The 22,564-nt window shown below is 46.4% G+C and overlaps 1 protein-coding gene across 2 annotated transcripts in view; it reads right to left on the bottom strand.

The window, feature by feature from the left end:
- Positions 1-22,564, bottom strand: part of LOC147117873 (cadherin-6-like) — a 280,439-nt gene that overhangs the window by 24,983 nt on the left and 232,892 nt on the right. For both annotated transcript variants that reach the window (XM_085989254.1, XM_085989255.1), the window contains 3 exons: positions 16,775-16,902; positions 10,200-10,317; positions 907-1,158 (listed from right to left, as the gene is read on the bottom strand). In XM_085989254.1, the coding sequence (XP_085845380.1) occupies positions 907-1,158; positions 10,200-10,317; positions 16,775-16,902 (498 nt within the window). The remainder of the gene's footprint in view (positions 1-906; positions 1,159-10,199; positions 10,318-16,774; positions 16,903-22,564) is intronic.

Below are 22,564 nucleotides of genomic sequence, written 5' to 3'. Positions count from 1 at the left end.
CCACGGTTACCCTCCCCCTAATTTTAGTAAACCTGCTTCTCATAGTTAGGTCACAGCTAATGGAAAAATGCCTAAGAGTGGCTTGTCATATGTAAGCCTTTTTCTAATCCCTACTTAATGTCTCTAGCAGCATTCAGTATTCCTCTTGTGTTCAAATAACATCTGCCAAGTTGTCTGTCCCTTGACACTTGACATTGTCATTTCAGACGTTGAGCGGTGTCATCCAGTCTTTCTGTCGCAAATATCCTGTGCCAGTTTGAGATGATAGGTGGAGATAGGCAACCAACTACCACCTAGAAGGACGAGGGCAGCAGGCGCATGGGAACACCACCACCTCCAAGTTCCCCTCCGAGTCACACACCATCCCGACTTGGAAATGTATCGGCCGTTCCTTCATCGCCGCTGGGTCAAAATCCTGGAACTCCCTCCCTAACAGCACTGTGGGAGCACCTTCACCACACAAACTGCAGTGGTTCAAGAAGGCGGCTCACTACCACCTTCTCGAGGGCAATTAGGGATGGGCAATAAATGCCGGCCTCGCCAGCGACGCCCACATCCCATAAACAAATTTTAAAAATCAACTGAAATGAAAGAAAAGAAAGACTTGAATTTCTATAGCGCCTTTCACGACCACCGGACGTCTCAAAGCGCTTTACAGCCAATGAAGAACTTTTGAAGTGGAGTTACTGTGGGAAACGCAGCAGCCAATTTGCGCACAGCAAGCTCCCACAACCAGATAATGTGTTTTTTGTTATGTTGGTTGAGGGATAAATATTGGCCCCAGGACACTGGGGTAGTTGAATTGGGGAAGTGGGGGGCGGGGGGGTGGTGCGAAAGTGGGGTTTAGGGATTGGAGTCCGAAGGGACGGTGCAGAGACTGTGATTGGTTAAAAAAAAAACACTCACCGAGCAGAATAATGATACACAGCAGAATGGCGATGAGTGCTCCGGTGCTGAGGCCGGGCGGAAGGATTATGGCTTCAGTATTGCAGGACTGCATAGTGCCATCACTGTCACAGGCACACACTCTGATCAGCAAGGTATTAGTACTGCTCTGAATAGGATACTCCTTGTCAGAAATAAGAATGGGCAGCAGGTAGGTGCTCATTTCCTGACGGCTAAATCCACCTCTTCTGGTCAGAATTCCTGCTGTGTTATCTGGAAATATGAAAGATGCAAGTAATTATATTGTGTCTTCTCCCCGCCCCCCCCCCCCCACCCCAAACCCCTTCACAAGACTGCAGAAACCGATGATGGAAAGACAGAAAAGAGAAAAGTCAGAAGACTAACGAGCTTTTCCTATGAAACTTCGATATATTGAGTGTCAATCTGGCTCGCCCATCCTCGGAGTCAGAAGGTTGTGGGTTCAAGTCCCCACTCCAAGAGACTTGAGCACAAAAATCTAGGCTGACACTCCGAGGGAGTGCTGCAGTGTCGGAGGTGCCGTCTTTTGGATGAGGCGTTAAACCGAGGCCCCGCCTGCTCTCTCAGGTGGACGTAAAAGATCACGTGGGCACTATTTCGAAGAAGAGCAGGATAGGTGTCCTGGAGCCAATATTTATTCCTCAATCAACATAACAAAACTGATTATCTGGTCATTATCACATTGCCTATTGTGGGAGCTTGCTGTGCGCAAATTGGCTGCCGCGTTTCCTGCACTCCAAAAGTACTTCATTGGCTGTAAAGCGCTTTGAGATGTCCGGTGGGCGTGAAAGGCGCTATATAAATGCAAGTCTTTCTTTCTATTGTTTGATTGTTATCTGTTTTTATGCCTTAGGAATCTGTTGACTTCTTATCTGCAACTCTTCATGCTTTCCGCTTCAACCTTTTTATCCGGCTAATGTCAGATAAATGGCCTGAGGTCGGGGATAACAGTTTTACAATGCGCAAAGCCTGATAAGTTTTAGAATTCTTTGTTTTAAGAAGCTGGACTTCCCGTTAAAATGAACAGAATAAGACCATTGCAAAAGTGTAACAGGCGAGAACTGTGATAGCACACGATCCGCCGCCTTTCTAGGAGGACAGGAAAGACTGAGCTACTGAATGTCTGAGGAGGAGTTACCTTGGGAATGGACAACACTCTCCTGAGCGCAAGATCGTGTGAGTGGGATATTTTTCAGGACCGGCAACATGGTCTGGCTAATGCACGTTTCTGGAGGGTTTAGAGGGTCTGGTTGGAGCATTTTCTGGAGGGTGAGATAAGAACGTAACAGCGTAAGAATTAGGAGCAGGAGTCGGCCATTCGGCCCCTCGAGCCTGCTCCGCCATTCTATAAGATCATGGCTGATCTTCGACCTCAACTCCACTTTCCCGCCCGATCCCCATATCCCTTGATTCCCCGAGAGTCCAAAAATCGATCGATCTCAGCCTTGAATATACTCAACGATTCAGCATCCACAGCCCTCTGGGGTAGAGAATTCCAAAGATTCACAACTCTCTGAGTGAAGAAATTCCTCCTCATCTCAGACTTAAATGGCCGACCCCTTATCCTGAGACTATGCCCCCTAGTTCTAGACTCTCCAGCCAGGGGAAACAACCTCTCAGCATCTACCCTGTCAATCCCCCCTCAGAATCTTCAACAACAACAACTTGTATTTATATAGTGTAATGAAATCTGTTTGTTCTTGCCTGTATTCGTTTGTGCCTGTATTCGTTTTGCACTCATGTATATTACCCTCCCCCACACGGTGTATAGTTTCACTTCCTCTTTCCTGACTAACCTGTATGACTCATTCCTGCGAGCCAGTCAGTGTGTTGAGATGTTAGCTCTGATCTTAGTGATTAAAAGCCAACTTGTTAAAGTCTATAACTTCTAGTTTTGTGGTTATTGAAGGCACATCATATAGCGCCTTTAACATAGTAAAACATCCCAAGGTGCTGCACAGGAGCATTATAAGACAAAAAATTTGACACCGAACCACATAAGGATAAATTAGGGCAGGTGACCAAAAGCTTGGTCAAAGACGTCGGTTTTAAGGAGCGTCTTAAAGGAGGAAAGAGAGGCGGAGAGGTTTAGGGAGGGAATTCCAGAGCTTAGGGCCAAGGCAACAGAAGGCACGGCCGCCAATGGTGGAGCGATTATAATCAGGGATGTTCAAGAGGTTGGGGTGGTGTATTTTTCTGGTGGGTGAGATGTTCTGTGTTATGGGCTCGGAGAGCTGGGCCCTGAAATGCTTTGGAGGTTCTCCTGATGTCCCACTGTAAATAATGCGGGAGATCGGCAGAACCACCAGAGAAACAACATTATCGGCGGTTCCTCTTGGGTCTCCGGCGGTGGGAGACCGGGAAAGCCCGCGGAGAATTTCCAGGCCTTAATGTGTCTTGGCAGAGGGCTTCCACTCTTAATGGGATATAGAGTTCTCCATAGTCACTATGAAAATAAGGAGGCACGACCTCTTAAACTGACTGAACAGTGCATTTAAAAAGGCAAATGGTATGTTGACCTTCATAGCGAGAGGATTCGCGCACAGGAGCAAGGATGTCTTGCTGCAGTTGTACAGGGCCTTGGTGAGACCACACCTTGAGTATTGTGTGCAGTTTTGGTCGCCTTATCTGAGGAAGGATGTTCTTGCCATGGAGGGAGTGCAGCGAAGATTCACCAGACTGATACCTGGGATGGCAGGAAGGACGTATGAGGAGAGATTGGGTCGATTGGGCTTATATTTGCTGGAGTTTAGAAGAATGAGAGGGGATCTCATTGAAACTTATAAAATTCTAACAGGACTGGACAGACTAGTTGCAGGAAGGATGTTCCCGATGGCGGGGGAGTCCAGAACCAGGGGTCACAGTCTAAGGATAAGGGGTAAGCCATTTAGGACAGAGATGAGGAGGAATTTCTTCACCCAGAGAGTGGTGAACCTATGGAATTCTCTACCACTATATTTCTTAAGGCTAAAGGGATCAAGGGATATGGGGAGGAGGCCGGGACAGGGTACTGAATTTGGATGATCAGCCATGATCTCATTAAATGGGGGAGCAGGCTCGAGGGGCCGAATGGCCTACTCCTGCTCCTATCTTCTATGTTTCTATGTTATATGAGAAAGCTAGACACAAAAGGCATCAAGGGGTATGGGGAGAGAGCGGAATATGGTATTGAGATAGAGGATCAGCCATGATCATATTGAATGGCGGAGCAGGCTCGAAGGGCCAAATAGCCTACTCCCGCTCCTATTTTTCTATGTTTCTGAGCTACATGCACTGATGAGGACATGAGTGCATTATACCCCGAGATTGTGTAACTGCTGTTAACGCCATCCTACATTTTATGTATTAGATTTATAAAGGACCTCACGCAGAGCAATAGGATGGATCTATGCCACTGCTTCCCTCTGCAGAAAATTGCTGAAAGCTGCTCGATATTCCCAGTTTAATTCCCAAGTTCTCTTTTTGGCATATTGTTTGCAGATTGCAGTCTGGAGATGCCATCTGAGTCAAATTTATATTTAAAAAAATGCTGAACTGAGAGTCACAGCGGCGAGAGTTCACGTCAGACCAGCTGTTGCTCTTTATGTGAAAGCTGACATTCCGACTGGTCGAGGGAATTAACAAAGGGCACAATTGGAAGATTCCTAAAAGGATAAAATTAATTATTCCAAGGCTAAGAATAAACTCTGCCTCATTTCCATATGAATTATACTTTTTATAAAACATGTCAAGGATAAGAACATAAGAATCAGGAGCAGGAGTCGGCCATTCGGCCCCTCGAGCCTGCTCCGCCATTCAATAAGATCATGGCTGATCATCGACCCGAACTTCACTTTCCCGCCCGATCTCCATATCCCTTGATTCCCCTAGAATCCAAAACTCTATCGACCTCAGCCTTGAATATACTCAATGATGATTCAGCATCCACAGCCCTCTGGGGCAGAGAATTCCAAAGATTCACAACCCTCTGAATGAAGAAATTCCTCCTCATCTCAGTCTTAAATGGCCGACCCCTTATCCTGAGACTATGGCCTAGAAATTCAGTTGCTGGCGCCACCAGTTTGCGCCCAAAGAGGCCACTCAGAGGCTTTAGCGCCACTGGCCACAACCACCGCGATATTTAGCGGGGCGCTAATGGCGGCATTAGCCTGTAGCGCTGCGCCGCCACCGATGACGTCATCGGTGTGCGCAGCGCCCCGAACACCATATTAGGTCGCGCCCGCCTCTTCCGCGCCGGCTGCAAATAGCGACCGGTACACAGGGGCCAACCTGTGGCGGTAGTGGCGCTAGTTAAGGTGGAGGTGCGGCCGGCCGCTTTTTCGGCGGCCGCCTGCCCGCACCTCCGTCCCCGGCCTCCTACACCCCCCCCACCCCGCGGCATTGCCGGCTGTTCCCCGAGAGCCCGGCACTTCTCCTTGGTGCCGGGCTCATTTGCCGGCACTCGCGAGCGGGGATCGCGCTGTTGCAGGCACCTCCCCCTTAACAGTGGGAGGAAGGCCTGCAGTACCGCAGCGTGCCGTGCCGCAGCGGGTGGCGCTGCGGCCCTTAGCGCGCCGATATTCAGGGTGAGCGCCCCAAGCGGGGCGCGGGAAGCCTCGTTTAGCGGCCCGCTTCCATTTGGGAGCAGAAACTGAATATCCCGATGGCGCAAGTGGCTCCGCGCGCAGCGGTAATTCTGGCGCCCAGGCGAGCTTGGCGCCCCAAACTGAATTTTTAGCCCTATGCCCCCCGAGTTCTAGACTCTCCAGCCAGGGGAAACAACCTCTCAGCATCTACCCTGTCAATCCCCCTCAGAATCTTAGATGTTTCAATGAGATCACCTCTCATTCTTCTAAACTCCAGAGAGTATCGGCCCAATCTACACAATCTCTCCTCATAGGACAACCCTCTCATCCCAGGTAATCAATAACTCATTGTTTTACTCCAAATTATAAACTTGTTGCATCTTCTTACCAGCCACATGATCAATGAACCTACTTGTTTTCTGCCACAGTGTTGTAATTTAAACTCACTGACATCATCCACTTCATAGTACGAAGGCCAAGGATGCTTTACACACAAATCACTGGTAAACGGAGTAAAAACAAAATCTAGGTTAACGTCAATGTTGCCTGTAATTTTTTTTTCTTGCCAGCTGGTCCCTTAAAGGGGCTGCGTGGCCCATTCAAAATACAACGCAGGCATGGTCTTTCTATTGAAAAGCCACTGCGCGGGACCCCTGGAGCTTACAGGGAACAATGGTTGACGTGTATCGTAAAATTAAATTAATACAATGTGATGTAAAAAGACTACTGAGCACTTGGTTTGGGTATAAAACAAGGCTTTAATCAACTGTTTCACAACCATGAGATTCCAGTTACATCACCAATTCCTGGTTACAAAAACATCCCGAGCAAGCTGGGCCCACACCCGAGTATTTATACTCCTTGGACGGCGCCACCAGCTGGCCGCCTAGTGTTACGTCATGAGTCATGATAAGATTCATGACACAATGTAATATATATTAATGTGGGATGGAGCTAAACGCAGTTACAGAATCTTAGGATTTAAAGCTTTGCTGTGATAGTTTAGGAAATCAGTTGGCATTATGCCCCTACCGCACCCCACCCCAGTCACATTACTGCCTTATAATTGCCTCATAGAAATTTATGACTTTCCCACCGTGTCTGTGCCAGCCCCAAAAAGAGCTATTCAGCCTAATCCCAGTTTCCAGCTCTTGGTCCGTAGCCCTGTAGGTTATGGCATTTCGCGCCACACAAGTGCCAGGGAATGACCATCTCCAACAAGCGAGAGTCTAACCATCGCCCCTTGACATTCAACGGTATTACCATCGCCGAATCCCCCACCATCAACATCCTGGAGCTCACCATTGACCAGAAACTTAACTGGACCAGCCACATAAATACTGTGGCAACAAGAGCAGGTCAGGAGGCTGGGTATTCTGCGGCGAGTGTCTCTCCTCCTGACTCCCCAAAGCCTTTCCACCATCTACAAGGCACAAGGAAGGAGTGTGATGGAATACTCTCCACTTGCCTGGATGAGTGCAGCTCCAACAACACTCAGGAAGCTCAACACCATCCAGGACAAAGCAGCCCGCTGTATTGGCACCCCATCCACCACCTTAAACATTCACTCCCTCCACCACCGGCGCACCGTGGCTGCAGTGTGTACCATCTACAAGATGCACTGCAGCAACTCGCCAAGGCTTCTTCGGCAGCACCTCCCAAACCCGCGACCTCTACCACCTAGAAGGACAAGGGCAGCAGGCGCATGGGAACACCATCACCTCCAAGTCACACACACCATCTTGACTCGGAAATATATCGGGCCGTTCCTTCATTGTCGCTGGGTCAAAATCCTGGAACTCCCTCCCTAACAGCACTGTGGGAGTACCTTCACCACACGGACTGCAGCGGTTCAAGAAGGCGGCTCACCACCACCTTCTCGAGGGCAATTAGGGATGGGCAATAAATGCTGGCCTTGCCGGCGACGCCCACATCCAATAAACGAATAAAAAAAATCCAAGTACTTTTTAAATGCGATGTACAATGTTACATTATTTAAAATGTTTGTACAATGTTACATTACTAAAAATAACTGGTCCTGATAAGGATAATTTATACAAATTTCTTAATAGTTTTGTTATTAAGTTAGTTTTGTTACAGCAGAGAGGAAGTGTATAAAAACCTGCAGAATTTCAAGTGAAAGAAATCTAACAATAGAAAGCTTTTATTTTGAGGTGTCTGCTGCATGCTGTTACTTTTTTTTATCTGTTCCTGGGATGTGGGCGTCGCTGGCAAGGCCAGCATTTATTGCCCATCCCTAATTGCCCTCAAAGGTGGTGGTGAGCCGCCGCCTTGAACTAGTGAGATATTTGTTTTATCCAAGAGACTGGGGTTTTAGCGCTCTTCCTTCTCTCAAAGGGACGGTCAATCGACAGGCTTGTGCCTTCATGGGCTTGAATAATTATTTTGGCCGGTGGGGGGGGGGATTTGGTCGGGGCTGCTCCCACTCGGGGTTTCCGTCGCACTTCCGGGGAAGCTCCGGCAGTGGACTGGGAGCAACCCCCGAGGAATTTCCCTCAGCAGAGAGGTCAATAACCAGGGGGCATAGATCGAAAGTGATTGGTAGAAGGATTAGAGGGGAGTTGAGGAGAACTTTTTTCACCCAGAGGGTAGTGGGGGTCTGGAACTCATTGCCTGAAAGGGTGGTAGAGGCAGAAACCCTCATCGCATTTAAAAAGTACTTGGATATGTACTTGAAGTGCCGAAACCTACAGGGCTACGGACCAAGAGCTGGAAAGTGGGATTAGGCTGGAGAGATATTTTTCGGCTGGCGCAGACACGATGGGCCGAATGGCCTCCTTCTGTGCTGTAAATTTCTACGGCTCTATGAATTTCTGTCCTTTGCTGTTTTTGTATATCAGGTGCGTAGAGTTGGAGGCTACCAGAACCAGCACAGATGTCTCATAAATTTGATCCTGGAAGATTTACTGGAAGCGTTCAAAAGCTGGAGAATTTTGTGCCGGAGCACAAACGGACAAGCTAAAGATCGATGGCTGCCTTGTGAATGCTTTGAAAATCCTGGTTCAATAATTGACAGCTAACTCTTATCTGCACTTGAACTTCTGCTTACAAGGACAGGGGTCCGGGCACAAACAAGAGCAGTGGGGGTGCGTGAGGTCGGGGGGGGGGGGGGGGGGGGCGGGTGGTGAAGCTTTGCCACTGGCATTCTGTGCAGGCTAATAAAAAAAAACACTGAAGTGCGGCAGCAGCTGCTGCTCTGGTATTCCTGGCATATGCCTAAAGGTCTGGCTTAAATGCCAGCAAGTCGTACTGTGCTGCTCCCGTCCTAATCATGTTGTAAGCTGACAGATCCTCGCTGATGTAGAAGTTTAAAGAACATGGAGATGAGAGATTGAGTAGATTGGGCCTATACTCTCTGAAGTTTAGAAGAATGAGAGGTGATCTCATTGAAACATATAAGATTCTGAGGGGGATTGACAGGGTTGATGCCGAGAGGTTGTTTACCCCTGGCTGGAGAGTCTAGAACCAGGGGTCACAGTCTCAGGATAAGGGGTCGGCCATTTAAGACTGAGATGAGGAGGAATTTCTTCACTCAGAGGGTTGTGAATCTTTGGAATTCTCTACCCCAGAGGGCTGTGGAGGCTGAGTCATTGAGTATATTCAAGGCCGAGATCGATAGATTTTTGGACTCTAGGGGAATCGAGCGATATGGGGATCGGGCGGGAAAGTGGAGTTGAGATTGAAGATCAGCCATGATCTTATTGAATGGTGGAGCAGGCTCGAGGGGCCGTATGGTTGACTCCTGCTCCTAATTCTTATGTTCTTACGGAGTTTGATATACTTATCACGTCCACTGGACTGCACAGCTTTGGACTGCACAGAGTACTGGAGCAAAAGACTTCTTTTCTGCAATCTGCCAAATAAGATCATTACAGTCCGTCATTTGGCCAAAAAGTGGGCTTGCTAAAACATTGCTTTTGCCAATAAGGAAGACTTACATTTATACAGCTTATACATTTATCCTTTTTTAACCAATTATTGGGTAACTCAGTAGAGGACATTTTACTATATGTAACACTTATCCACACGAAAGGCAAAATACTGCGGATGCTGGAAATCTGAAATATAAATATAAAATGCTGGAGACACTCAGTAGGCCAGGAAGATGTACATCCACAGATGCCGCCTGGTCTGTTGAGTGTTTCCAAACATTTCCTGTTTACAGAAAGAAAGTCTTGCATTTCTATAGCGCCTTTCACGACCACAGGACGTCTCAAAAAGCTTTACAGCCAATGAAGTACTTTTTGAAGTGTAGCCACTGTTGTAATGTAGGAAACGCGGCAGCCAATTTGCGCACAGCAAGCTCCCACAAACAGCAATGTGATAATGACCGGATAATCTGTTTTTGTTATGTTGGTTGAGGAATAAATATTGGCCAGGACGCCGGGGAGAACTCCCCTGCTCTTCTTCAAAATAGTGCCATGGGATCTTTTACATCCACCCGAGAGAGCAGACGCGGCCTCGGTTTAACGTCTCATCCGAAAGACGGCACCTCTGACAATGCAGCACTCCCTCAGCACTGCACCGGGAGTGTCAGCCTAGATTTTTGTGCTCAATCCACAACCTTCTGACACAGAGGCGAGAGTGCTGCCCACTGAACCACAGGCCGACACCGTATATAACACTTATCTATGTCGTCCCCACACAGACTGACTGTGGTTCGAAATGGGTTGTCGGTTAAGTCCCTACCTTCATTATCCCGAACTGTAAAATTGGGGTTGTTGGTGGCCTCTGGAGCCAAGCTGAAGAAGAATCTGGATCCACTTGCTGGCGCGTCCTGATCCACAGCACTGACTGTTTGTATCAGCTGTGTGTTAAATCAATATAAAGTGCAGTATTACAGCAACCATCCAGACTAGCTGTACATATACAAATATTGCATTATTTAAAATGTTTGTACAATGTTACATTATTAAAAATAACTGGTCCTGATAAGGATAATTTATACAAATTTCTTAATAGTTTTGTTATTAAGTTAGTTTTGTTATAGCAGAGAGGAAGTGTATAAAAACCCTCAGAATTTCAAGTAAAACAATAGAAAGCTTTTATTTTGAGGCGTCTGCTGCATGCTGTTACTTTTTTTTATTCCTTCACGGGATGTGAGCGTCGCTGGCAAGGCCAACATTTATTGCCCATCCCTAATTGCCCTTAAAGGTGGTGGTGAGCCGCCTTCTTGAACTAGTGAGGTATTTGTGTTATCCAAGAGACGGCTGGTAATTGGGGTTTTAGCGCTTTCCTTTCTCTCAAAGGGACGGTCACTCGACAGGGTTGTGCTTTTGTGGGCTTGAATAATTATTTTGGCTGGGGGTGGGGGGGGGTATTTGGTCGGGGCTGCTCTCACTCGGGGTTTCCGTTGCACTTCCGGGGAAGTTACGACAGTGGACTGGGAGCAGCCCGCGAGGAATTTCCCTCAGCAGAGAGGTCAATAACCAAGGGGCAGAGATTTTAAAGTAATTGGTAGAAGGATTAGAGGGGAGTTGAGGATTAGCGAAAGGGTTCGAGTACAGGAGCAAGGATGTCTTGCTGCAGTTGTACAGGACCTTGGTGAGTATTGTGTGCAGTTTTGGTCGCCTTATCTGAGGAAGGATGTTCTTGCCATGGAGGGAGTGCAGCGAAGATTCACCAGACTGATACCTGGGATGGCAGGAATGACTTATGAGGAGAGATTGGGTCGATTAGGCTTGTACTCGCTGGAGTTTAGATGAATGAGAGGGGATCTCATTGAAACTTATAAAATTCTAACAGGACTAGACAGACTAGATGCAGGAAGGATGTTCCCGATGGCGGGGGAGTCCAGAGCCAGGGGTCACAGTCTAAGGATAAGGGGTAAGCCATTTAGGACAGAGATGAGGAGGAATTTCTTCACCCAGAGAGTGGTGAACCTGTGAAATTCTCTACCACAGAAGGCAGTTGAGGCCAATTCATTAAATATATTCAAGAAGGAGTTAGATATATTTCTTAAGGCTAAAGGGATCAAGGGATATGGGGAGAAGGCAGGGACAGGGTACTGAATTTGGATGATCAGCTATGATCTCGTTAAATGGCGGAACAGGCTCGAGGGGCCGAATGGCCTACTCCTGCTCCTATCTTCTATGTTTCTATGATCAGAACTTTTTTCATCCAGAGGGTCTGGAACTCACTGCCTGAAAGGGTGGTAGAGGCAGAAACCCTCATCACATTTAAAAAGTACTTGGATAAGCACTTGAAGTGTACACACAAAACTGTGGCAGGAACCGAGTTGTCGTACGGCTTACAAATAAATAAAATTATCACCACAATTTTCAAATAATGATTTCTTTCAATTATATTACAACAACTTGCATTTATATACCTCCTTGAATGTAATTTGACATAAGGAGATATTAGGACAGGGATTTGGTCAAAGAGGTCGGTTTTAAGGAGCGCATTAAAGGAGGAGAAGCGGAGAGGTTTAGGGAGGGAATTCCAGAGCTCAGGGCCCAGGCAGCTGAAGGCACGGCCGCCAATGGTGGAGCGATTAAAATCAGGGGGATGTTCAAGAGGCCAGAATTGGAGGAGCGTGGAGATCTCAGAGGATTGTAGGCAACGTTCCCGTGTACTTTTTTTTCGGGGTGCACGTCCCATTCAAAACACCGCGCTGCGCGGGAGGTTCAGAGCCCTGTGTGGCTGCGCAGCTTAAAGGGAATGTTGGTTGTCGGGCTGGAGGAGGTTATGGAGAATAGGAGGGGGGCGAGGCCCTGGAGGGATTTTAAAACAAGGATGATAACTTTAAAATCAAGGCGTTGCCAGACCGGGGAGCCAATGTCGGTCAGCGAGCACAGGGGTCATTATTAGCAATGATTACTCTTAGTGTTATTTTAAATGGGTCAAAATTGATATTACTGGACAAACATTAAGTAGTCGTCTGCTAATATGACCACCAGTAATTGTGTTTGGGTAAATCCTTGTCCCGAAACCACTGCTTGAAGTGTGGAGTCTGTGGATTAGGCTTGGCTGTTGTGCCCGCGTATTCGAATCGTCTGGACACTCATTGGTGACGGATTAATTGAATATTGGGGTATGAGGAATGGTCACTTGGAGGCAGGACTGGAGGAGGGCTGGCAGGGCTCACTGTAATAATAAACCACGGGTCAACGCCTTTGGGAGAAGAACCGAAAGGGAAGAACAGCGCAGGGAATATCGGGAAAAATCTTGTTCATGTGTTTCTGTTAGTTATCCCGACACAAGCCCTTACATGAAAATAACTTTGGCATATTTTAAAAAATCTCATTCCTTTTTGGCGCATATTCTTAACTCAATTCTTGGCTCAATAAATAAAATACATGGCTACAAGATACAGTACTGTATGTAAGGCACTGAATCGGATCACTGTCTAGTTTTCTAAAGGAGCTGGGGTCAGGATAAGCTTAAGGTAACGCAAGGAGCAAAGCTGCTGAATCGTGATATTCTCATACAATGGATGAAATCACAGAATATATGATCCCTAAAACATCAGTAAAAATCCCATAATCCCATGTAATAAACATGAGATTTGACTTGTTCAGTCACCATAAACCAGTGTTCCTGATTACGAATAGATGTCATTATGGACCGTGTTCCCTGAAATACTGGTAAACTTGAACCAGGACTTGAGCACATAATCTAGGCCAACACTTGAGTGTAGTACCGAGGCAGTGTTGCATCATCGGGGAAACTGTCTTTCCGATGATATTTTAAACCAAGTCCCTGTCTGCGTGTTCCAGTGACTCAAGTGGATCTGAAAGATCCCCAGGCACTAGGAACAGGAGGAGGCCATTCAGCCCTTCGAGCCTGTCTCGCCATTCAATGAGATCACGGCTGATCTGCGACCTAACTCCACATACCCGCCTTTGGCCCATATCCTGCAATACCTTTGGTTAACAAAAATCACCGATTTAAAATTAACAATTGACCCAGCATCAACTGCTGTTTACGGAGAGAACTCTACCACCCTTTGCGTGTCCTACTATTCGAAGGAGTGCAGGGGAGTTCTCCCGGGGACATGGAAACATTCATCCCTCAACCAACACTACCAGAAAGCAGATTAACTGGGCAATCAATTAACTTATTGTTTGTGGGATTTTGCTGTGTGCATATTTGGCTGCCATGTCTGCCTTTTTTTAAATTTATTCACGGGATGTGGACGTTGCTGGCAAGGCCGGCATTTATTGCCCATCCCTAATTGCTCTCGAGAAGGTGGTGGTGAGCCGCCTTCCTGAATACAACCGAGTGTCTCGCTTGGCCGTTTCAGAGGGCAGTTAAAAGTCAACCACATTGCTGTGGGTCTGGAGTCACATATAGGCCAGACCGGGTAAGGGCGGCAGATTTCCTTCCCTAAAGGACATTAGTGAACCAGATGGGTTTTTATGACAATCCAATAGTTTCATGGTCACCATTACTGATACTAGCTTTTTACTCCAGATTTATTTAATTATTTTTTGAAATTATAATTCCCCAGCTGCCGTGGTGGGATTTGAACTTATGTCTCTGGATCATTAATCCAGTCCTCTGGATTATTAGTCCAGTAACATAACCACTATGCTACCGTACCCAAATGGGGAAGCATTTTGGGACATCTTCAGGGTGTGATAAAGATTTGTATAAATCCAAGTTCGTTCAAGTATCCTGGAATCTCATACAATAAATGTTGTCGCTGTACGCCAGGGGCAGCAGGCGCATGGGAACACCACTGCCTCCAAGTTCCCCTCCAGGTCACACACCGTCCTGACTTGGAAATATATCGGCCGTTCCTTCATCGTCGCTGGGTCAAAATCCTGGAACTCCCTCCCTAACAGCACTGTGGGAGCACCTTCACCACACGGACTGCAGCGGTTCAAGAAGGCGGCTCACCACCACCACCTCAAAAAAATTAGGGATGGACAATAAATGCCGGCCTGATCAGCAACACGCTACACATCCCGAGAAAGAATTTTTAAAGGATTAACCATTATTGCTTGTAAACACCCCAGAATAGGAAATACGGACAATGTTAGATTGGTGCAGTGATCGTTGCCCCCCCGAGATTCAGTTTTGAGGTACGCTATACAAATATACATCATCATTGATGTGGCTGAAACATATACTTATATATAGAATTTCAGCCAGTGACTATAAGCAGAAAGAAAATGTATCTCTATTATAGTGCATCTCATCCTGAGCCTCAAAAAAATAACTGGTAAAAAATTTACGTACAAATAAATTAAAATTATTAAGTGAACTGAACTTTTTTCAGAAGTTCTGCTTCTTTTGTATGACAACAACATAAGAGCCTGAGCTTCCGGTCGCCTGTGACTTTAATTCCCCGCTCCACTCCCACTCTGGTCTCTCTGTCCTCTTACACTGTTCCAATGAAGCTCAGCGTAAGCTCGAGGAACAGCACCTCATCTTTCGATTCGGCACTTTACAGCCTTCTGGACTCAATATCGAGCTCAACAATTTCAGACCATAACCTCGGCCCCTATTTGATCACATGGCAGCTGTTGATGATCCTGCCATTCCCATTTACATCTCCTCTCAGTGAAATTATTATTCCCTTGCATTTAATAAATGAACGTAATTCTAAGCACGGTGGCATAGTGGTTAGCACTGTTGCCTCACAGTGCCAGGGGCCCGGGTTCAAATCCGGCCTCGGGTGACTGTCTGTGTGGAGTTTGCACATTCTCCCCGTGTTTGCGTGGGTTTCCTCCGGGTGCTCCGGTTTCCTCCCACAGTCCAAAGATGTGCGGGTTAGGTTGATTGGCCATGATAAAAATTGGCCCTTAGTGTTAGGGGGGATTAAATATGTGGGGTTACGGGGATAGGGCTTGGGTGGGATGGCTGTCGGTGTAGGGACCGGGTGCTAGGGTTTGGATGATCAGCCATGATCTCGTTGAATGGCGGAGCAGGCTTGAAGGGCCGAATGGCCTACTCCTGCTCCTAGTTTCTATGTTTCTATGTTAATAGGAAATGGGTTCTATTAACAAACGAGCATAAATCTCTAAGTTACATCACATCAGCTTAACGCTGAGAAATTAATTCGTACTCTTTAAAAAAAAAGCCAACAGTTAGAAAGAAGTCTAAATACTGGACTCAACATTGAGTTCAACAATTTCAGATCATAACCACTGCCCCCATTTTTTCAGACTGCAGCTGTTGATGATTCTGCTATTCCCATTTCCACATCCTCTAGACCCATCTTTTGTTTCTTTACTTGTCCCACTACCATCCCCACTTTGCCTCACACCATCATCCCTTTTGTCATTTAATCTCTCCTGCCTTCCATCCTATCACAGACCTTCCCTTTTGTTCTTTCCTCCCCTCCCCCTTTTCCCTGCCCCTACACTTGCTTAAAAACCTGTTCCACCTCTAACTTTTTCCAGTTCTGACGCAAGGTCAACAACCTGAAACGTTAACTCGGTTTCTCTCTCCACAGATGCTGCCTGACCCGCTGAGTGTTTCCAGCATTTTCTGTTTTTATTTTATATTATACCAGACATTTTTTATTCAGCTGCACCCAATTCATTTTGTAAGCTCGGATCTCATCGGTTTCTGGCTGTCTTCTAGTTTCAGGTGAAGGACAATTAAGCTGGTTTGGGGAATTTGTCCTATTGTTGCCAAGATGCTTGTATGATATTCAGCCATACCATCGTTGGAACAGAGGAGGCTGAGGGGAGATTTAATTGAGGTGTATAAAATCATGAGGGGCCTAGATAAAGTGGATAGGAAGGACCTATTCCCCTTAGCAGAGAGGTCAATAACCAGGGGGCAGAGATTTAAAGTAATTGGTGGAAGGATTAGAGGGGAGTTGAGGAGAACTTTTTTCACCCAGAGGGTGGTGGGGGTCTGGAACTCACTGCCTGAAAGGGTGGGAGAGGCAGAAACCCTCATCGCATTTAAAAAGTACTTGGATATGCACCTGAAGTGCCGGAACCTACAGGGCTACGGACCAAGAGCTGGAAAGTGGGATTAGGCTGGAGAGATCTTTGTCGGCTAGCACATACACGATGGGCCGAATGGCCTCCTTCTGTGCCGTAGATTTCTACGATTCTATCGAGGGGAATTGTGCGCAGATAGCTCAGCAGGCTTAAAAAAGTATATGGGATAAGGCGTGTGGACTGCAAGGCGCGATTGAATAGCCCTGCCGGTTGTGTGACAGTACAGTGAGTTGGAGCTGAGAATTGGCAGCTTGATTCGAGTGATGGGGCTGGTCAAGCTACAGTCTACACTGCTCGCTGCTTGTCTGCTTGTTGCACAAGTGGAGTGAAGCTTCAACATTTAAAACTGCTTACCTGGCCAGCCTTCGCGTTTTCACAGACAAAGGTCTCATAAACCAAGGGAAACTCTGGAGCGTTGTCATTGATGTCTAAGATCTTGATTAGAACCGGCACACGGCTAGTTTGCCTTGAATTTTCTGTAACTGTAAGTAAGTAAACATAAATATAATTCTAGATGGCCCGCAATGTAGACAACGAAGAGTCCAAGCATACTTAATCCTGGCATTAAAAGAAAGACTTGCATTTCTACAGCGCCTTTCATAGAAACATAGAAGATAGGAGCAGGAGTAGGCCATTCGGCCCCTCGAGCCTGCTCCGCCATTTAATGAGATCATGGCTGATCATCCAAATTCAGTACCCTGTCCCTGCCTTCTCCCCGTATCCCTTGATCCCTTTAGCCTTAAGAAATATATCCAACTCCTTCTTGAATATATTTAATGAATTGGCCTCCACTGCCTTCTGTGGTAGAGAATTCCACAGGTTCACCACTCTCTGGGTGAAGAAATTCCTCCTCATCTCTGTCCTAAATGGCTTACCCCTTATCCGTAGACTGTGACCCCTGGTTCTGGACTCCCCCGCCATCGGGAACATCCTTCCTGCATCTAGTCTGTCTAGTCCTGTTAGAATTTTATAAGTTTCAATGAGATCCCCTCTCATTCTTCTAAACTCCAGCGAATATAAGCCCAATCGACCTAATCTCTCCTCATATGTCATTCCTGCCATCCCAGGTATCAGTATGGTGAATCTTTGCTGCACACCCTCCATGGCAAGAACATCCTTCCTCAGATAAGGCGACCAAAACTGCACACAATACTCAAGGTGTGGTCTCACCAAGGCCTTTCATGACCACCGAACATCTCAAAGCGCTTTACAGCCAATGAAGTACTTTTTGAAGTGTGGTCACTGTTGTAATGTGGGAAACGCAGCAGCCAATTTGTGCACAGCAAGCTCCCACAAACAGCAATGTGATAATGACCAGATAATCTGTTTTTTCTTATGTTGATTGAGGGAGAAATATTGGCCCCAGGACGAACTCTCGAAATAGTGCCATGGGATCTTTTACGTCCACCCAAGAGAGCAGACGGGGCCTCAGTTTTAACGTCTCATCCAGAAGACAGCACCTCCGACAGTGCAGCACTCCCTCAGCACTGCATTGGAGTGTCAGCCTAGATTTTTGCGCTCAAGTCCCTGAAGTGGGACTTGAACCCACAACCTTCTGACTCAGAGGCAAGTGTGTGACCCACTTTTTTTTAAAAAATATAATACTTTATTGAACATTAAGAACATTTACAACATCGTGATCATTACATTGTATGAAACAAATCAATTCCACCGCTCTGCACAGCCATTCCGCCATCACCTTTTAACATCAAAACCTGAAGTTTAATTTGTCACCTGCAACATATATTGCCCAAGTATGTGCTGTCTACAAAAAAATGCAGGACAAATCCGACCCGGCCAATTACCGTCCCATCAGTCTACTCTCAATCATTAGCAAAGTGATGGAAGGTGTTGTCGACAGTGCTATAAAGCGGCCCTTACTCAGCAATAACCTGCTAACTGACGCCCAGTTTGGGTTCCGCCAGGGCCACTCAGCTCCTGACCTCATTACAGCCTTGGTCCAAACATGGACAAAAGAGCTGAACTCAAGAGGTGAGGTGAGAGTGACTGCCCTTGACATCAAGGCAGCATTTGATCGAGTGTGGCATCAAGGAGCCCTAGCAAAACTGAAGTCAATGGGAATCGAGGGGAAAACTCTCCATTGGTTGGAATCATACCTAGCACAAAGGAAGTTGGCTGTGGTTGTTGGAGGTCATTCATCTCAATCACATGACATCACTACAGGAGTTCCTCAGGGCAGTGTCCTAGGCCCAACCATCTTCAGCTGTTTCATCAATGACCTTCCCTCCATCATAAGGTCAGAAGTGGGGATGTTCGCCGATGATTGCACACTGTTCAGCACCATTCGAGACTCGTCAGATACTGACGCAGTCCGTGTCCATATGCAGCAAGACCTGGACAACATTCAGACTTGGGCTGACAAGGGGCAAGTAACATTCGCACCACACAAGTGCCAGGCAATGACCATCTCCAACAAGCGAGACTCTAACCATCTCCCCTTCACATTCAATGGCATTACCATCGCTGAATCCCCCACTATTAACATCCTGGGGGTTACCATTGATCAGAAACTGAACTGGACCAGCCATATAAATACTGTGGCTACAAGAGCAGGCCAGAGGCTGGGAATTCTGTGGCGAGTGTCTCACCTCCTGACTCCCCAAAGCCTTTCCACCATCTACAAGGCACAAGTCAGGAGTGTGATGGAATACTCTCCACTTGCCTGGATGAGTGCAGCTCCAACAACACTCAAGAAGCTCGACACCATTCAGGATAAAGCAGCCCACTTGATTGGCACTCCATCCACCACCTTCAACATTCACTCCCTCCACCACCGGCGCACTGTGGCTGCAGTGTGTACCATCTACAAGATGCACTGCAGCAACTCGCCAAAGCTCCTTCAACAGCACCTTCCAAACCCGCGACTTCTACCACTTAGAAGGACAAGGGCAGCAGACGCATGGGAACATCACCACCTACAAGATCCCCTCCAAGCCACACACCATCCTGACTTGGACCTGTATCGTCGTTCCTTCACTGTCGCTGGGCCAAATTCCTGGAACTCCCTTCCTAACAGCATTGTGGGTGTACCTACACCATATGGACTGCAGCGGTTCAAGAAGGCGGCTCACCACCATCTTCTCAAGGGCAATTAGGGATGGGCACTAAATGCAGGCCTAGCCAGTCAGCGACACCCACATCCCATGAATGAATAATTTTTTTTTTTAATCGATTGTACGTTAAAAATTGGTTGTAAAATACTGTCCTTAAATTCCTTTCTGAATAAAACATCCACAGAGCCTTATAATGATCTTTTAGCTTATATTTAAAATACTCTTTTAGATTGATTCTCCTCCCCTTAAAAAACAGAGCATTCCTTCTTTGCACAATCATGAATCTAGCCAAACTGAACATTAAATTAATTGCTGCTCCGCTAGACTCGGGCAGACTCTCCTGCAATCCCCATCTCAAAATTGAGTCCCACGGAATTCCCATTCTCGCTCTTTGGTCCCCACCCAGCAAAAAAGCTTCACACAACTGTCGAACATAGTACTTAAAGTCATTTAACTGCAGACATAACACCAGTGTGGTAAACCACTTTTATCGTTTACTATCGTTACACTATAGCTATCACTGTTAGATCGTTTCCCTATAGTTATCACTGTTCACATTGTTGTATCACTGTACGAGGTCGCCTCTTGTCACGCTGCTATACCTGGGCTGACCACTGCCGACTCCGCCCATGGCTCCACCTACCTGCCCGGGTATAAAGGTGGTCGACTGGCTGGTATTCCTCCTTCTTGGATCCGATCACCCACGAGGGTGGGCTCTGTTATTTAGTCAATAAAAACCTATAGTTACTTTCTTAACTCGTCGCTTTTCATTGGACGAATTGATAGGTATATCAACCAGTAAATGGGATAGAGTCTCATCCTGTGTCCCACACATTGGGCAAGTTGCCCCCTCCACTCGCCCAATCTTGCACAAGACCGTCATGGTAAAAATCTGGTTATGAGCCAATTTGAGATCCAGTTCAATCCATTCTGGGCATTTAAAATTCGCCCACACTCCCTTCCAAATCCTGTTGAAGTCCAGCTGTGGGTATATACTCTGCCAAAATTCCTGATCAGCAGGTGTCATGAATCTCCATTCTCTGAATACCTCATAGAAATCTCGAGTATTACAATTGTCAAATTGGACCAACTCTCCCCCTTTCTCCAGTACAAAGCTTGGAAAAGCAGGACGCATTTTACTTCCTTTGGAGATTTCCGCATTTATTTCTTCCATCCAATCCTGTGGCATTGCCCTCACAATCTTCTCATACATGATTCCTGTTGCTTTTCCTTCTACCTCCTGATCCTCCTCCCACACCATGTCCCTCACTATCGCTTCCGGCAACCAATCTGGAATCACCTCGTATAATACATCTTTCACAGATATAATCCCAGCTTTTATAAAAGCTTGATTAAATAAAACCTCTCCTTCGATGTTGACCCACCTGTTCAAAAATAAAGGCTGTTCTAAAAATTCCTCAGCCCCCTTGGGCATAAACTGCACACTTTTTAAAAATTGAGCCCAAGTCTCTACAACCCCCTTATAAAACCTAGGGAGAAGCTTAATCGATTTCAAAAACATATTATTGTATTCCATATACAATATCCCCTGCCCTCCTATCCCACTTCATTTTAAAAAATGCTCAAAACTCTTCCAAAAACTTGTATTTGACTTCTGAAGAAATCTCTTCACCCATTTGATTCTAAAGGATTTTTTCTTCAAATCAATATCTGGGAAGTTGAGTCCTCCCTGATTTCTCCGTCCAATGATGGTATTGTAAGCCACCAAGGCTGGTTTCCCTTCCCATAAAAACCTCACACAAGCCTCTCGGATGGACTTTTCTGCCCACTCAGGAATATCCTCCACTGTCAATAAGTACCATAGCTTAGATAGCAGGAGAGCAGACAACACTGTCGCTCTTCCTTGCACTTTCAACCACCTTCTTTCCCATCTTCCCAAAATCTTTTTAATTTTCATAACCTTTGGTTCCCAATTTAATCGATCCATTTCTTCCCTGTCTTTCTTGCACCCCATATGCACCCCCAGAACTTCCAAAACCTCCACCACCTTAAAGGGACATTCCCCCAACCATTCCCCCCTACCCCTCCCTGCAACCAGACATTGGGACTTACTATAATTCACTCTGGCACCTGAAGCTCTACAATATTCCTCCACTACCTCCATAGCTTTCCTCACTGACTCCCCATTTCTCAATGTTAAGGTTGTGTCATCTGTATATTGGTGTATCACCGACACCAGCCCAGAACTGGGTACCACAATCCCAACTACACCTTGTTTCTTTCGCATCATGTAACCTAATGGTTCTGCTACCAATGTGTACAGCAGTGGGGACAGGGGACAACCCTGTCTCACTGATCTCTGTATCAGAAAATACTTAGATAAAAAACCATTACATTTAACACAGCTAAATATGTTTGAATAAAAAATCCTTATCCACTGAATGAAATTTTCCTTGAAACCAAATGCTTCCAAAACCTTCAATAAAAACTCATGATACCCCCTATCAAAGGCTTTCTCTTGATCTATCTTTAATACATAAGCCTCCCTCCCACTCTCTTCCATGAGCTCTATCGCATCTCGGATTGAGACCACAGAGTCTGCGATGTCCCGGCCTATGACTCCATAGGACTGAGAGGGCCAAACTATCTCCGGTAACACCTCTTTCAAATGATTTGCCATAACCCTCGCCAAGATCTTATAATCCACATTTAATAGTGTGATGGGCCTCCAATTCTTCAGATCCTGTCTATCTCCTTTATTTTTATATAAGCTAAGCTTATGATACCTCTCATAGAAACATAGAAGATAGGAGCAGGAGTAGGCCATTCGGCCCTTCGAGCCTGCTCCGCCATTCAATGAGATCATGGCTGATCATCCAAATTCAGTACCCTGTCCCTGCCTCCTCCCCATATCCCTTGATCCCTTTAGCCTCAAGAAATATATCCAATTCTTTCTTGAATATATTTAATGAACTGGCCTCCACCGCCCTCTGTGGCAGAGAATTCCACAGGTTCACCACTCTCTGGGTGAAGAAATTCCTCCTCATTTCAGTCCTAAATGGCTTACCCCTTATCCTTAGACTATGACCCCTGGTTCTGGACTCCCCGG

This window comes from Somniosus microcephalus, chromosome 5 (assembly GCF_052327205.1).
Source record: "Somniosus microcephalus isolate GS21.2 chromosome 5, FLI_Smic_1.0, whole genome shotgun sequence".
NCBI classification, from domain to species: Eukaryota; Metazoa; Chordata; class Chondrichthyes; order Squaliformes; family Somniosidae; genus Somniosus; species Somniosus microcephalus.
The sequence above is the reverse complement of the archived record's forward strand: the minus strand, read 5'-3'. Positions and strand labels throughout refer to the sequence as shown.